Source organism: Tupaia chinensis, unplaced genomic scaffold (genome assembly GCF_000334495.1).
Source record: "Tupaia chinensis unplaced genomic scaffold, TupChi_1.0 Scaffold000361_2, whole genome shotgun sequence".
Lineage (NCBI taxonomy): Eukaryota > Metazoa > Chordata > Mammalia > Scandentia > Tupaiidae > Tupaia > Tupaia belangeri.
In genome coordinates, this window is record NW_006159858.1 from 2318494 (window position 1) to 2336168 (window position 17675).

The 17675-nt window shown below is 41.0% G+C and overlaps 1 protein-coding gene across 1 annotated transcript in view; it reads right to left on the minus strand.

Annotated features, from left to right (window-relative positions):
* Window positions 1-1427: 1427 nt before the first annotated feature.
* The window catches only part of KCTD18 (potassium channel tetramerization domain containing 18), a 24569-nt gene continuing 8321 nt past the window's right edge, over window positions 1428-17675 (minus strand). The window contains exons 3-6 of the mRNA XM_027773620.1: window positions 16804-16997; window positions 15484-15578; window positions 6627-6729; window positions 1428-2237 (exon numbers count right to left, since the gene is read on the minus strand). Of these exons, the coding sequence (XP_027629421.1) occupies window positions 1733-2237; window positions 6627-6729; window positions 15484-15578; window positions 16804-16997 (897 nt within the window). The 3' untranslated portion in view covers window positions 1428-1732. The remainder of the gene's footprint in view (window positions 2238-6626; window positions 6730-15483; window positions 15579-16803; window positions 16998-17675) is intronic.

The following is a 17675-nucleotide window of genomic DNA, read 5'->3' on the forward strand; positions in this document are numbered from 1 at the left end:
ATATAGTAATATCAAATTTTCTTATATGAATTGGCAACTCAAAATGTCCAAGATTTTAAAATACCAATAATGTCCAGATTAGTAGTTTGGAAAATTCACTGTGGTCTTTTGATTTTCAGAATGTCTGTTTATAATAGCATTTTCAAAGGTGACTAGCTATTTCATATTTTCTACAGGAGAATGTCATTATGGATCTTCAATTATGTAATCATTTTTCCCTAGTCAAAAAACCAACTATCTAAACAGTTACTAGAAGATAGATACCTATCAAAATTTGTTTGACTTCATACATTGTCTGGACAAGAAAGTAATTTTTCAAGCAGAAATAGATACCTATATAAACTGACAAGATTTCAAACTATTCTAGGGCTCCAATATTTAAGAATAGTCACAGATAATGTCGCTTTTTACAGAAAAGTCTTACTTTATTTTTTAAAAAGTAAAGTTTTGACTTTATTCTTTTAAAGCAATGCAAGTGCAGTGATAAACATTTGAGTAAAAAGTACCCTGCTTTGTGACATATTTTTTAACACACTAAAGGCATAGTGTTCACTGAAGGTAGAAATTTGTGATCCAATTGCAAACATAACACTGAAACACACACAATGGAATCGTCATGAAAAAATAGAGGGCTAATAAATATATTGTTTAAAAATACTAAACTCAAGTTATGCAGAAATAGCACACAAAAAAATCACTTTGCATCATAAAAACGACTCTTCAATGGTCATTTCTGAAAAACAAACATTAACTTTAGTTAAAAAATTCAACTTTTACTTGTCTTTTTCAAAGTACTTTCAAAATTTTACTATTCAAATTAAAAATAAGATATTTAACAATATCTCATCCCAGGAAAGTCTCTTATGATGTATATAAATAAATATGCTAATGGAAAAGAGTAAGAAAAGCCAATCTAGGAAAGAAATCAGTTCAATTAAGAGAGTCACAGGGTGATCTTTTTCCCTCCACCTCATTTCTTTTCATTTTGTCTCCCAAGACTGAGAGTAAATTGTAGGCAGCGCACTTTGATCTGCGTTTTCTCTCCTGAATCTCTGGTTGATAGGGTACAGGGAAGCACCAATATCACCCTCCATCTCACCAGACAGACACATCAAGGCCCAAACCTCAGCCTATCCCTGGGCTGCAGCCAGTGCCTAGAATCTGCATTGTTTCAGCAACAAAGAGGACTTCTTTGTTGGTTATTCTGTTGTACTGTTTGGAGTCATTTAAAAAAGAAAAAAAAAGTAGGCTAGAAATTCAATTCAAACTGTCCTTAGACAAGTAATAATTTGAAAGTTCGGAAAATGAGGACCAGCGGGTGGCACAGTGGTTAATTTAAGGTGCTGGACTCTCATATGGGCAGTACTGGACCTGGCAACTGAAAACTCAAGCTGGGCTCATGTTCATATGTGCCCCCAACCCCAGGAGGAGAACAGCGTGGCCATGCCCCCTGAGGGGTGATGTCCCCGTTTCTGTCTCTTGGTTGCTGTGTTTCCAGCCAGGGTATACACCCTATAGCAAAAATCTCTCAAAATACGTTCGGAAATGAGAAGTAACTATAGCCCCAACCACCTAAAATCTCCCCTCTTCTTTTCCCACTTCACACGATTCATTTTCCCCATAATCTTAAATGGAAATAAGTTTCCGCCTTTCTGTCACCAAGAGAGTCACTTATTGCACCAAATGGGTGGAAAGGTCTGGGAGACACACAGGAAGCTGCAAGTTCACCCCTTTATCCATCGTTTTCAGTCGGCGAGCCTAAAGCGCTGGGAACCTGGGGAGACCCTGGCGGCTCTGGGGAGCCGGCTGGCCCCTCTGTGGTGCAGGTGGGCAGGGAGCGGGCCGGGGCACACAGCGGAGTCCTCCTCAGCTTTATCACTCGCTGGGTTGTGGGCCTCTTGCTGGAGAGCTCCTTTGAGAGCTGTGGGGATGTGGTTCCATTCTCAGTGTCCTCTGCCCCACAGGAAGCCTGACAAGATCCAGACGTGCCAGTACCCATGCGGAGTGAGGTTTGCAGCTGCACAGACCGCGGGGCTGTCTTGGCGCCCCTGCGGCACTGGGACCAGTTTGCAGCGGCCCGAGTGGAAGTCTGGACGGGGACGGCTGCAGGCACCATGACTGAGGTTGAGTTCTTCACTTTAATCTGAGTGCTGGTGGAGGGGCCCAGAAATCTGACTGGCTTCGGCCCAGCTTTACAGTTCTTGCCTTCTTCCTCTTCATTGAATGTTACCAGTCGCCTAGAAAGAGACGCATGTTATTTTCAGCATTACGACTTCCCCAAAGTTTACCTCCAGAGTTAACAGAAAGGCTTTTCTCCAGAATGAGAGTCAAGCACTTAGGGGGATCAACCTACCTGATCTCTCATCTCCCACCAAGGCCACCGTCTACATGACAAACTTTATAAATGATTACTTTGATTTGAATAAAAACGGTGTCTTAAAATTACACATGGTGGAACCAGCAGTTAGCATAATGGCTATGTCGCTGGACTCCCACGTAGTCGACCGCGGTTCGTGTCCCGGACCCGGTGGCTTAAAACTCACGCCGGGCGCGTGTGCGTGTGTGCCCAAGATCCCGAGAGGAGAATGGAGGAGAAGGGATTGTGGCGTGACCATCCCCCCTGGGGGGTGATTTCTCGCTTTCTGTCTCTATGTCTCTCTCTGTCTGTCTGGCGAGCGCACGCGCCCTACAGTGAAAATCTCTCCAAAAAAAAAAAAAATTACACATGGTGTTACTGCAACATGTTAAAATTTGGAGTGTTACATGAGGCTTAGATGATGTATCACTTTGTTCCCTAAAATCCTGAGATGACCCAGAGAATAACTAGGAATATATAAATTGTTTGTCTCAGAACTAAAGTTTCAAGTGATTGGCTCAAAAGTTTCATAGTCATGGGACCAGCAGTTAGTGTAATGGCTATGTCGCTGGACTTCAATGTAGTCGACCGCGGTTCGCATCCCGGAAACAGTGGCTTAAAACTCACGCCAGGCATGTGTGCATGCCTGCCCAAGATCCCAAGAGGAGAACGGAGGAGAAGGGATTGCGGTGTGGCCATCCCCTTTGGGGGGTGATTTCTCGCTTTCTGTCTTTCTTTCTCTCTCTGTCTGGCGAGCGCATGCACCCTATGGCAAAAACCTCTCCAAAAAAAAAATTAAATTTAATTTAAAAATAAAAGAGTTTCATAGTCACATAAATTTGAGAAATGCTGCATATTTTCTTCTTGGAGCTCTAACGTCAATGCTAACATGTTAAATGTTCTGAGAAGGCCTGTACTGAAGAGACCCCCGTTGAAGGTTGTCAGCTCTGTATTCTCCAGGCATCCTGCAATGAACCCTGTGACAGCCAGGACAATGGCATCCTGGGAAACACATTTTGGGACTGCTGCAACAGTCAAACCCACAGGTGATTAGATGCTTTGAGAAGTATTAGACAAACCCTCCAAGGATTCTTGATCTGATTTACCATTCAGTATAAAAAGTCTAGGGAAAAAGAACTATTTTTTTTTCCCTTAGATGTTTGTCATAGGGCACATGTGCTTGCTAGAGAGACAGCGAAAATGAGAAATCACCCCCCGGGGTTGGGGGAGATGGCCATGCTGCAATCCCTTCTTCTCCACTCTCCTTTCAGGATTTTGGGCACATACATACATGCATCTGACATGATTCTCAAACTGCCAGGTCTGGGACTCGAATGGTGGGGTCAGCTGTGTGGGATCTAACACCTTAATAACCACACCACTTGCTGGTCCCAAGAGAGAAGATTTTTTAAAAAATATTTGTTTAATTTTGTATTTATTGTTATTTACTTTTTAAAACTTGACCAGAGAGAGAGAGAAAGTGAGAAAGCAAGCCACCAGGTCCAGGACTCAAACCATGGTCAGCCATGTGGAAGTCCAGTGCCTAACCACCAAACCACCTGCCAGCCCTAAGAGAACATTTTTTTTAAAATGTCCTTAAGACTGGCCAGCTACCATGGTCTAACCTCTGCCTGCTCCTTTCATTGCTTCCAGCAGCTTCACTTCCTGAGAACCAGACCCTGAACAAGTGGGTAATGTCCACTCCTCTCACACAGCATTGTAACAAGTCGATTCCCCTTCTTAGAAATGGGGTCATAATAGCACTGTTACTTGAGAATTGTCACATGTGGCAAAGAATATGAACACAAAGTATTCAGCCCTAAAACTCTACTGAATATTTTCTCAGGTGAGTAGGATGGCTCCTCAAACCTCATAAGTGCTTCTCAGTCATCCTTATCATTACCCTGTAGATGCGCCAGAAATGATACCACGGCTGCCATAGTGATTAAGGTGGCTGGATCTCACATGGCTAACTGCATGCTTGAGTCTCAGACTTGGTGGCTTGAAAAACTTGTGGGGCATATACATATATACCCCAAATCCCAAGAGGAGACTGCGGAGGAAGGCACTATGATATGGCCATACCCCCTGGGGAGTGCTTCCCAACCCCCCATCCCTCTAGCTCTCTCTGGTAAACACACACATCTTATAGAGAAATTAAAAAAAAAAAAAAAGCTACACAAAATCTCAGAGGAAAGATAACTAACACAGAGGAAGAGTCTCCATAAACCTCCCTGCCTGCTTTGTTTTGTTTTTCACTAGGCCCCACACCAAGGACTCTACCATCATGGTCAGATACCTCTTAGTTGTGGGGGAGCTGTTCTGTGCCTGGTACAATGTTGAGCAGCATCCCTGGCCGCTACTCCCTAGAGGTCAGTAACATCCTCCATTCCAAACAAATGTGCTGTGGCCAGCAGGTGGCATGGTGCTTAAGATGCTTGGCTCCTGGGACCAGCAGTTGGTGTAATGGCTATGTCACTGGACTCCCATGTAGTTGACCATGGTTCAAGTCCCAGACCTGGTGGTTTAAACTCACGCTGGGCACATGTGCGTGCCTGTCCAGGATCCCGAGAGGAGAATGGAGAAGGGATTGGAGCATGGCCATCTCCCCTGGGAGGTGATTTCTTGCTTTCTGTCTCTCTGTCTCTCTCAGTCTCTCTGTGCATGCACCCTATAGCAAAACCTCTCAAAAAAAAAAAGAGAGAGAGAGAGAGAGATGCTGAACTCCCATATAGCTGACTGCAGTTTGAGTCCTGGACCCAGCAGTCTGGAAATCATGCTGTGGATGTATATGTGTATGCCCAAAATCCCAGGAAATGGATGAGAAAGGACTGTGGCGTGGCCATCCCCCCTGTGGGGGTGATTTCTCACTTTCCCTCTTTTTGTCATGCTCTCTGTCTTTCTCTGGCAATTACATGTATCCTATGCAAAAAGACAAAAAAAGTAAAATAAAAAAATGTGTCTGAAAAACATCTCCATATATTGTCAAATATCCCAAAAGGCAAAATCACTCCGAGTTAACAACCACTGATCTTTACCCAAATAATATTTGCTAACTGTAAGTTCAAATAAATAAATGGGCAAAATAAATAATAATAAAATTATGATCTTTAAGAAATAATATCTGCTTTGATAAGAGATGATAAACTACTGAAAATTGAAGAAGCTTCTCTGAATTTCAGTAAAAGTTAGGGAGAAAAGAAAGTAGGCTGATAGTCCATAGGGGTAATGAATCAAATTCTAGAACTGGTGATAAAAAAATCAGAACATCTGAAGGCCATAAATAAAACCTAGACACTAAAAACAAAATATGATTTTAAGTGTATTTAAAAACAGTGAAAGGCACAGATGTGCTAATAATTTCATGAAATACATGAAAATAACATTAAATAAAAATGATATTTGTGGCAGTAGGAGAGAGAAAGGAATTCAAAATAAGCCCTGGGAAATTCAAGTATTAAGTCCTAATAGATTTTTTTTACTCTTGCCAATAAAGCCCTGGATTTTACTTTTGTGGAGGAAAAATATCGCAGCATTCTCACTGTGTCCCCTAGCACTTTTAAAATCATGCTCCTAATAAGAGCATAACTACTCACCCATTTTGGAAAATCACCCCCACTCTTTTTTTTTGGAGAGGTTTTCGCTATAGGGCGCGTGCGCTCGCCAGACAGACAGAGACATAGAGACAGAAAGCGAGAAATCACCCCCCAGGGGGGATGGTCACGCCGCAATCCCTTCTCCTCCATTCTCCTCTGGGGATCTTGGGCATGCACGCACACGCGCCCGGCGTGAGATTTAAGCCACCGGGTCCGAGACGCAAACCGCAGTCGACTACGTGGGAGTCCAGCAACATAGCCATTACTCCCCGACTCTTTATATAGTTTTGGTAACTTTGTATTTATTGAGATCTATATTTTGATGGTAAGGCAAAATATTCATCTAGGTGATCAATGAGCTTAGTAAGATCAAGAACTATTATTTATTTCCCATTCATAAATGCAATAAAAATATCAGCCACAGATTGAAAAATATGTCAAGGAGCCAAGTGGTGGTATAGTGGTAATACAACTGGACCCACATGGCAAAGGTCCTGGGTTCAGGTCCTGGGACCTCCCTGAGTAAGCCGACAAGCATGCCTGCCTGTGATTTGCGCCATCTGGGCCTAGGGATGGCTGTAGTGTGGAAGCCCTGTTGTGGTGGCTGTCTCCAAGTCTCTTTCTCTGTCATGAAAGAAATGAATGGATAGACTTTTAAAAAATGCACAGAGAACCTCTTCCGAATTGGGGCCATATGTCGCAGATTTCCAAGTAATGGTCGCTCTTCCAGAGTCCAACACTCTATCAACTCATGAGGCACCCTCCAGTAGCTAACACCTGAAAGATAAAAAGATGTAATTAAGAGAGCCACTGTCCACTGAAAATAGTGAGCAACACTTTTATATAAGTCCAGTCAAAAAGACTTTGGGGTGGGGCCAGCAGGTGGCATAGCAGTTAAGGCACTGGACTCCCAAATGGTCAACTGCAGTTTGAGTCCCAGACTCACCATCTTGAAAATCACACAGGGCACCTGAGCATGTATGCCCGAAATCCTGAGAAGAGAATGGAGGAGAAGAGACTGTGATGGGGCCATCCCCTCTGGGGGTGATTTCTCACTTTCTCTCTCTCTGTCTCTCCAGTGAGCACATGTACCCTATAACAAAAATCTCTCAAAAAAAAATACTTTGGGGTTCATGCCTCAGCAGATGGAGGATGTACACAGCATGAACAGGAAGAACTCACAAAGAGCCAGACAGGAGAAGGGCATAGCTCATGACTGGGATCTAAGAAGAGCTGGCCCAGTTCCCCATGTGCCACTGATTAGCTGCGAACTCTCAGCAGGTCATATGCGTGCCCAGGGCAGCTGACTGTGTGCTGGGAAAGGGCACAGGCTCTGGCCAGGACTACTACTCCCGTTCATTAACCATATAACTCCGAAAAAGTTTCTTTTCTGACCCTAAATGTTCTCATCTATGAAATGATGACAATAATAGTATGTATCTCACAGGACCGTTGAGATGATTAAATGACTTAATAAATACAAAGCACTCAGAACAGGGTCTAGCACAGACTAATAAATTTCAGGTGCCTTTAATGTCAGCTATAGTGTTGGTAGCAGCATCAGTACCATACATACAGTGGAGCTTGTGTTAAACGTGCCCTATTTCATTGGGTTGCTTTAACCTTCAAATTGGATGAATTTGTGAACCACTCTATACATGACAACCACTGACAACATGTGATATCACTACCCTAAAAGCACCTTTTCAAACAAGAATATTATGAGTTAAGGTGTTAGGCCCAGATCCCTGTCAAAGTCATTTTAATTTTAAATCTGATGTGCTTCTGATTGAAAGCTAAAAATGTATTCTGCGAGCCTCAAAAAAACAGTATGCTAATTAAAAGAAACCCGACATAAAAGATCATGTATGGTATCACTCCACTCATATGAAAGAAATATCCAGAGTAGGTCAATCCATTGAAATAGAAAGCAGATAGGTAGCTGCAAGAGAGAATGGAATAGAGAAGAACTGCTTAATGGGTACAGGGTTCCTTTCGGGGAGAGGAAAATGTTTTGGAATTAGATGGAGATAACAGCTGCACAACTTGCAAAGGCATGAAAAGCCACTCAGATGGATGCTTTAAGCTCATTAATTCTAGTTACATAAATTTCATCTCAATTTTAAAAGAACAGCCATTTTAAAAAAGGTTTTCAAATTGATGTTGAAGTCTGGTCCTATAGCACAGGTCAGGCCTTGTGCTTAGAGAGCTGGATCCCACATGGCCAACCAGAGTTCAAATCCTGGCCCTGGCAGCCTGAAAAACATGTCAGATTGACTTTTCCTCTCTTTGTCTCTCTCTGGAGAGTGCACGTACCCTATAAATAAATAAATAAATAAATAAATAAATAAATAAATAAATAAATAAATAAAGATGCTAGCTAAAAATTGCACATCAGTTAGGAAAAAAAGAAGCATAACTGAGTAAGTCCCAAGAATGAATTCAGTGTCTTCTTTTTATCATTAAAGTTCTGACAATAACAAACCTGGCATATAATTATATATAATAGATACACATGATAACTCAACTCCATGAACCTCATTTTAAGACAATAACATTTTTGAACTGTTCGGTCATGCTCCAAAACTGCTATAGGCTACAAATATATTCCTAAATCTTGCCCATTAAGTTTTTCTTTAAAAAAAAATCAGATTAAGGGAACCAGCAGTTAGCGTAATGGCTATGTCGCTGGAGTCCCACGTAGTCAACCGCGGTTCGCGTCCCGGACCCGGTGGCTTAAAACTCACGCCGGGCGCGTGTGCGTGCGTGCCCATGATCCCGAGAGGAGAATGGAGGAGAAGGGATTGCGGCGTGACCATCCCCCCTGGGGGGGTGATTTCTCGCTTTCTGTCTCTATGTCTCTCTCTGTCTGTCTGGCGAGCGCACGCGCCCTATAGCGAAAATCTCTCTCAAAAAAAAAAAAAATCAGATTAAGATATAATTTGAATAAGATATAATTTGGCATAATGGTTACTTTGCTGGACTCCGGTTCGAGTCCCAGACCTGATGGCTTAAGCCTCACACCAGGTGCATATGTGTGCACACCCAAGATCCCGAAAGAAGAAGGGACTGCAGCATGGCCAGCCCATCTGGAGAGTGATTTCTTCCTGTCACTCTTTGCCTTTCTGTCTCTCTGGCGAGCACACATGCCCTATACCCAAAATCTCTCTCTAAAAAAAAAGAAAAAAGATATAATTTGAATAAAATAAAATTCATCCTTTTTAGGTATGCATTTCAATGAGCTTTGACAATGTATAAGGTCATATACCCATATAGCCACAATCGAGAACATTTCTATCACTCCAGAAAGTTCTTTTGTACTCTTCTGCAGTCAGTGCTCCCCTTTCCATTCTCTTGTTTTGCCTTTTCAAGAATTTTGTGTGAATGAACCACATGCTGCGTAGCCCTTTGCATCTAAATTCTTTGCATTCTATCCATTCTGATGTCTGTATCAATGTTTCTTTTATTGCTGAGTAGTATTCCATTGTATGAATATATCATCACGAGTTGTTTAAATAACTTTCATTTTTCCTACCTGTAAAATAATGCATACTCTGGGACCAGCAGCTGGCATTAAGGCTATGTTGCTGGACTCCCATGTAGTCGACCACGGTTCAAGTCCCGGACCCGGTGGCTTAAACTCATGCCAGGCACGGGTGCATGTGTGCCCAAGATCCCAGGAGGAGAATGGAGGAGAAGGGATTGGAGCATGGCCATTCCCCAGGGAGGGGGGTGATTTCTCGCTTTCTGTCTCTCTGTCTCCCGCTGTCTTCCTAGCGAACATATGCGCCCTATAGCAAAAACCTCTAAAAAAATTCATATTCATTATACAAAACCTGAAAAATACGTAAAAGTATATATTAAAAAATAAAAAATTATGGGGCCTGCAAATAGTATGGTGGCTAAAGTGCTGAACTCCAATATGGCTGACCACAGTTCAAGTTTCAGACTTGGCAGCTTAACTTCCTCACTTTCTCTCTCTCTCTTTCTCTGGTGGGCACACATGCCCTATAGCAAATTAAATAATAATTATAATAATAAGTAAATAAAATTAAATAAATAATTTAAAAATTTTTTTGGAGAGGTTTCTTTTCTTTTCTTTTTTCTTTTTTTTTTTTTTTCTATAGGGCGCATACACTCACCAGAGACAGAAAGCAAGAAATCACCCCCTGGGGGGATGGCTGCAATCCCTTCTCCTCCATTTTCCTCTCGGGATCTTAGGCACACATGCACACGTTCCCACTGTGAGTTCAAGCCACTGGGTCTGGGACTCGAACCACAGTTGACTACATGGGAGTCCAGCGACACAGCCATTACACCATCTGCTGGTCCCCTCAATTTTTTTTAAATAACTAAATAAGTAATTAAAAAAATCAAATTTACTCTTAGTCTAAAACCATGGCTGAGGATGTACATATATTTTATTCCAATCTTTTTTCTATTTATATGATATATGCATAATAAAAAACACTATATTTAATTTTGTTTCTGGCTTTTAATCATGGGCATTTATCTATGTAAAAAGTTACTTGGAATAATTTTTAAAATTTTATTATATTCCACCCCATGGATGTATTAATGTCCTATCATTAGACATTTAGATTTTTACTTTGTCTCTATTGTGAATAATGCTTCATAAGCCTTTGCCTGCATTCATTTATGTCATTAAAGTAGATTCCTAGAAGTACACTTACAGGGTTAAAGAAAATGAGCAATTTCAAGGCCAGCAGGTGGTATAGTGGTTAAGGCTCTGGACTCTCACGTGGTCGACCGCAGTTTGTGTCTGGACCTGGTGGCTTGAAACACATCATGTGAGTACATGCCCCAAATCCTGAGAGGAGAATGGAGGAAAAGAGATTGCAGCGTGGCTATCCCCCGCCGGGATGTGACCAGTCTCGGCTGGGAGAGGGGGGGGGGGGGGGGGGGGGGGGGCGGTGAATTCTCCCTTTCTGTCTCTCTGGTGAGTGCACGTGCCCTCTAGCAAAAATCTCTCTTTTTTTAAAGAAAAAAATTATTTATTTTTATTTTTTACTGTTATTTTAATTTGCTATAGGGCATATGCACTCACTAGAGAAAAACAGAAAGAGAAGAGTAACAAAAAGAGAAAGCAAGCCATCAGTCTTGGACTTGAACCATGGTTGGCCACGTGGAAATCTAGCACCTTAACCTCCATGCCACCTGCTGGCCCCACAAAAGTTTCTTAAAAAAAAAAAGAAAAAAAAAAAGAATATGAACAATTTCAATGTTATTGATGTGACCTGATAAATTATTCTCCAAAAGAGTTTTATCAATATTTACTTTTGACAGGAATATATGAAAGACTTTTACTAATCTGGTATAGTTCTCATTTAATATGTATTTCACCAATATATTTATTGGCAAAAATAATTACTGTAATCTCTTCTGTGACTGAACCTCCTGAACACATTTATTTCTTTTTCTTGGAATTCTGTGGTCACAAATCTTAACTTTCTGGAGGTGAGAGTGGAGGTGTATTTGTGCATATGTGTGGCCCTTTAGACATGGTTTCACTGTGCCACGATCCTCCTGCCTCAGACTCCTAAATAGCTGGGCCACAGCACATTACTACTACACTTGGCTCTTTTTAGACAGGGTCTCACCATGCTGTCCACGCTGGCCATAAGCATATAATCCTCCTGCCGCAGCCTCCTGAGCAGCTAAGACTATAGGCATGTGCTGCTGTGCTCAGTTTTTCAGGGTGGGCCAAGAATCAAATCTGGGCCTCTCATGTAGTGTCACTCAGCAGCAGTGTCTAGTACACAGCGGTGGGGCCTGCACATTTTTTATAGTAGGAGTCAAGCTGATTTTCTAATCAATTTAAATAAACTCTCCATATTAAGGATAGTCTACATTTTTATCCTGTTGTTTATTAGTCTTTTAAGTTCATTTATAATTTTCATGTTTTAAAGTTCTTAATATTTTAAACATCATGGAACCAAATTTATCAATCTTTGGCTTTATGATTTCTTTTAAGTTTATAAAAAAAATTTTAAGTTTATTAAGAAATCGATTCTTTGCTTAAATTTTCTTCTTGTTTATTATAGTTTCTTTTTTCATTCATGAGTCTACCTGGGACTACTTTGATAAAATGTTCCAAAGTTAGAGTTTTATTTTTCCTCACAAGCATATTTCTCAATTGCTTGTCAAATAATCTATACTTTTCCCACAGGTATTTAGTACCTTTTTATTACAAAGCATTTTTTTAAAACTGTATTGTTATAGGGCACAGACGCTCATGGGAGAGACAGAGTCATAAGGAAGGAAAGTGAGAATTTACTCTCCTGGGGGGATGACCACATCACAATCCCTTCCGTTCCACTTTCCTCTTGTGATTTTGGGCATGCATACATTTGCATCCAGGCTGATTTTCAAGTCACCAGGTCCAGGACTCAAATGTTGGGGTCAGCCATGTGGGATCCAGCACCTTAACCACCGTATCACCTGCTGACCCTAATAAATAGCATTTTTATCCTTCTAATTTTATTGGAGTATCTCTTGATCTATGTTCTATTCTTTTTTTTTTAATTGCCAGAGGGCATGTGCACTTGCCAGAGAAAGACAGAGATAGAGACAAAGGGAGAAAGCACTTCCAAATGGAGCATGGTTATGCCATAACCTCTTCCCCTCCCTATCTCCATTCTGTGGGTATTTTAGGCATATACACATGTGCCCAGTGTGTTTTCAAGCTGCCAATTCTGGAATTCGAACCACTGTTGGCCATGTAGTATCTGCCTCCCTTAACCACTAAGCTACAGGGCCAGACTAATCTCTGTTCTATTCGTAAACCAGAAAAACATGGCTTTTATTATTATAGATCTAGAGAATGTTTTACCACCAAGTACCATTAGACTCATCCACCTAATTACTTCTACTTCCCAAAATGTTCTTGGTTATTTTGCCTGTTTATTCTTTCAGAGGAATTTTAGAATCAATTCCTCAATATTCCCAAAAAGTTGACAATTTTATAATTTGGTAGGAATTGTGTTAAACTACAATTTAATCCTCTCAAAACTGATATCTTTATAATATTCATATTTCCCATTAAGGACCATGGTGTGTCTCGTCATTATACTCAGGTCTTTTTTTATGGTTGAATGATAGATGGATAGATAGGTGGATGGATGGATGGATGGATGGATGGATGGATGGAATGGGAGGGTGGATAAATACATTTAGCAGTTTTCATAAAAGACCCAAGGGCAGACTTAGATATTTTAAGCTTGATGTATTGCTATTGTGAATGGGATTTCTCCCTAAACTTCTAATTGATTTATCCTGCTTATTCTTTGTATATTTATATTGTACCTCACTAGTTTAACCTACTAAACTCATCATTTTAAGTGATTCTTTCCAGTTTTCTAAAAAGATATTATCCTACAAATAACAGTAACTCTGTCTTCTCCCTCCCAGCCATTTTTGCTCTTACTTCTGCTTCCTGTCTTCTGGATATCTACGGGCCTTCCAGAGTTTGTTAAAATAACAATGATGCTTCATACACACTTTTGAAAAAGCTAAAATCAGTAGCAGGCTTTGTAAAGTTAGGGATCCCAGTTTTCCACTGTAGCTTCCTAAGTTAGTGGAGAAAGAAGTGAAGCCAGGGCCCTCTCGAAGCCTCCTGGGCATCCTGCCAGTCTAGAGGCACAAAAGAGCCACAGAAAACGCCATGGGGATTTGTTTGTGAACTCGAGCGTAAGTGTCTCAAAGTACATGACATCTAAAGTAATAAGCTTAAAGATGCCATCCTGCCTGCTGGAGATCAATGCAAGGCAAACAGAAGGAAAAGTGATGAGGGCAAAGTTGAAGAAGGGAAAAAGGGCTGGTACCAACACTCCCTATGAAAGAGAAGCCGCTGATACAGAGTTTTTTAAAGTCTCTTCCTCTCTTCATTCTTATGTGAGTGGCACACTGTCTCTACAGGCTTTGAAGACAATTTGAGGACTGAGATGATCTTATTGATCTTTGGATCCAAGTTTAGGACTGATTATCATGCTTTATCCCTAGCGGATATTAAATATATGCATGCTAATTGAGAAAAAAACTTAGGCATAGAACACATAATCCTTAAGTAGCATGCACTTCCTGAGAGTCAGTTTCCTTACCTATGAACTAGGAATAACAGGGCAACCCACGCCTGGTGGTCAAGGAAGCCAGATCTCACATGACTGATAATGCAGTTCAAATCCCAAGCCCCGCAGCTTGAAAAACATGCTGGGCATGTGTGCATGAGTGCCCCAAATCCCAAGAGGATAGAAAAATGGTAAAGAAGGGATTATGGCATGACCACACCCAACTGGGGGTATGCTTTCTCCTTCTCCCTCTCTCATTGTCTCTGTCTCTCTCTGGCAAGTGCATATACCCTCGACCAAATTAACAAACAAACCAACAAAATGATAAAACAGGAATGATAAATAGCATACAGGGTTGTTTAGGAATGAGAGATACTAAATGTAAACCACTTATCACAGTGGAGATTAAACAGCATTGTGTCACCTCTTACTGAGCAATTTAATAAAAATGGTTAATTTTCTTTTTTTTTTGGAGAGGTTTTTGCCATAGGGTGCGTGCGCTCGCCAGAAAGACAGAGACAGAGAGACAGAAAACAAGAAATCACCCCCCCCAAGGGGGATGGCCACACTGCAATCCCTTCTCCTCCATTCTCCTCTCGGGATCTTGGGCACGCACACACATGCGCCCGGCGTGAGTTTTAAGCCACAGGGTCTGGGATGCGAACCACGATCGACTACGTGGGAGTCCAGCGATATAGCCATTACGCTAACTGCTGGTCCCAAGGTTTGTTAATTTTCAAAGTAGTCATTTAAAGGTTATTTTCATTGTTTCACAGGGGCTCTTGAGACATCTTCTCTAGAATTATTTTCATTTTCTCTTCTCTGGCTTGATTATATATTTTACACTTGATATAGAAGTATATTTCTTTTTTTTTTTTGGAGAGGTTTTCACTATAGGGCGCGTGTGCTCACCAGACAGACAGAGACAGAGAGACAGAAAGCGAGAAATCACCCCCCAGGGGGATGGTCACGCCGCAATCCCTTCTCCTCCATTCTCTTCTCGGGATCTTGGGCACGCATGCACACGCGCCCGGCGTGAGTTTTAAGTCACCGGGTCTGGGACGTGAACCGTGGTTGACTACGTGGGAGTCCAGCGACATAGCCATTACGCTAACTGCTGGTTCCCTAGAAGTATACTTCTAATGCCAGGTACATGGTAGGTGCTAAATAAATTCTTACTTAATTGAACTAAACCAGTACAAGTAACAGAAGCATATTTGAGATTACTGAATTATGAACCTTTAGTAATATCTAGTAAATCATGGACTTTAAAGATAATTACAAGTAAATGGCCTCAAAATTACCAGGAGGTGACAAAAACCTAGATATCCTCCAAAACAAAACAAAACAAAAAACCAACCAAACAAAAATGCAGTACTTGAGCCTACGTTGTCTTATGAGAAAAGTCCACCAGCTGCCATGATGTAAAGGAATTGCACTGTACCTTTTCCTTCCCAAGCATCAAAGGCATCCATCATTTTCTTCAGCTCCGCTACCGAGTAATAGCTCCAAATGTACTGCACATTATTTCCCGCCTCTCTACAAATATTGCAAAACGTAATGAAAATATACTGCCTGGGTATGCGTTCATATACACAGCTAATAGACATATGAATGCTTGTTCGTTACAAAAAATACATAGGCATTGAGGAGTTGCTCTGTGACACACATATGCACTGATAAATGTGTATATATATATGTATATAAAATACATCATACATATGTCATACACTAACCTATGTTTGGTCTCATTTTATCATAAAATAGTATTGTTAATTCCATAATATAGGCCAGGGAGACAGATCAATACATCTTCAAAATCAAGTTTTTTTAAACGCAGCTATCTCCCATAAAGTTAATAAAGATTCAACTTTGATTAAAAGTTTCTAGCATTATGCTAGGTGCTTATTATCTTACATAGAAGTATCCTGTAAAGAATTCAGCAGCTGATGCCACATTTGATCATCTAAAAAAGTAAGTTTAAATGGTCATATATTAGTTGCTAATATGTGACCCAATCCATCTCCCACAATACTAAAAAAAAACCAAAAAAACAAAAACAAACAAACAAACAAACACAAAACACCAGGTTGCTAAGTGAATTGACCAGTATAAAAAAGATTATACCAGCAGGTGGCATGGTGGTTAATGGCACTGGACTCACACATGGCTGATAGCAGTTCAAGTCGTGGACCTGGCGGCTTGCTTTCTCACTTTCCCTCTCTCTCTCACTCTGTTCCTCTCTAGTCAAATTAAAATTAATAAATAAAGTTACATAAAAAAATTCTTTTTAAAAACAAGATTACATGAAAAATATAAAGAGAATAACTCATAATAAATTAACATATGTAAACAAGGAATTCTAACACTGGCAGGCACCTGGGAATTCCTTCCTCATTTCTCAGAAGAGGATACCAAGGTGCTTGGCCCTGGGTCTCTTAGCAGCTTGCTGACTTTGGGCCAGTGCTTCTGTCCCCTGAATATAGTCTAGGAGAGTCACCAGGCATGTGACGTGACTCTCTCAATTGAGAACCACTTAACTAGACCACACAGATGACCTGTACCTTACACATATGGGAAATGGTCTGAATTATAATCGCTCATGAGGCAGGTCTCTCTCAACAGCTACCAGGACTCACTCTGTCTACTGACAGGTGCGGAGGGTATTTTCCAATTGAGCAGAACACAATATTCCATTCAATAACACCTCTTAGAAGAGATCAAAACTTGTTTTGTTCCTTTTCACATTTAAATGTGGACGTACCTTTTAAAAATGCTTTTACTGTGAATTCTTCCTCCCAGCTGCTTATCAATAGCATCTGTTCCATCAGTCTTTGTGGCATACACTCCAATAACTCTACTCTCACAGCTCGCACCAGATGTGTTCAGATAGTGGAGAACCCAAACTGTTGGTTTATTGCAAACTAAACCATACGAATCACAGAAATCTTTTAAAGCCTATAGCAAAACATATATATATATATATATATTAACTTCAAAACAACTGGAATTTAATTCTGGAGTAAAATAAAAATGAATTTGTTCTATTACTCTCATGCAAAGATACAATTATAGTTGGTCATAAGGGGAATAAAAGCTTATAAACTTCAACCTAGTTTTTATGCCTTTAAAAACACAACATGGGAGACCAACAGATGGCGTGGTGGTTACGTCGCTGGACTCCCATGTAGTTGACCTTGGTTCAAGTCTTGGATCTGGCAGCTTAAAACTCATGGTGGGCGCATGTGCATAAATGCCAAAATCCTGAGAGGAGAATGGAGGAGAAGGGATTGCAGTGTGGCCATCCCTCCCGGGGGGTGATTTCTTGCTTTCTGTCTCTCTGTCTCTGTCTCTCTGGCAAGCACACACACCCTATAGCAAAAGTCTCTCTCAAAAAAACAAACCAAAAGACCTAACGTGGAGGAGGGGTGTGGGGGCAATCACAGAAAGTATCACATAAAAACCCAATGTCTGGGACCAGCAGTTGGCATAATGGCTATGTCGCTAGACTCCAATAGTAGTCAACTGCGGTTTGAGTCCCAGACCTGGTGGCTTGAACTGACACTAGGCATGTGTGCGTGCATGTCCAAGATCCTGAGAGGAGAATAGAGGAGAAGGGATTGCAATGGTGGCTAT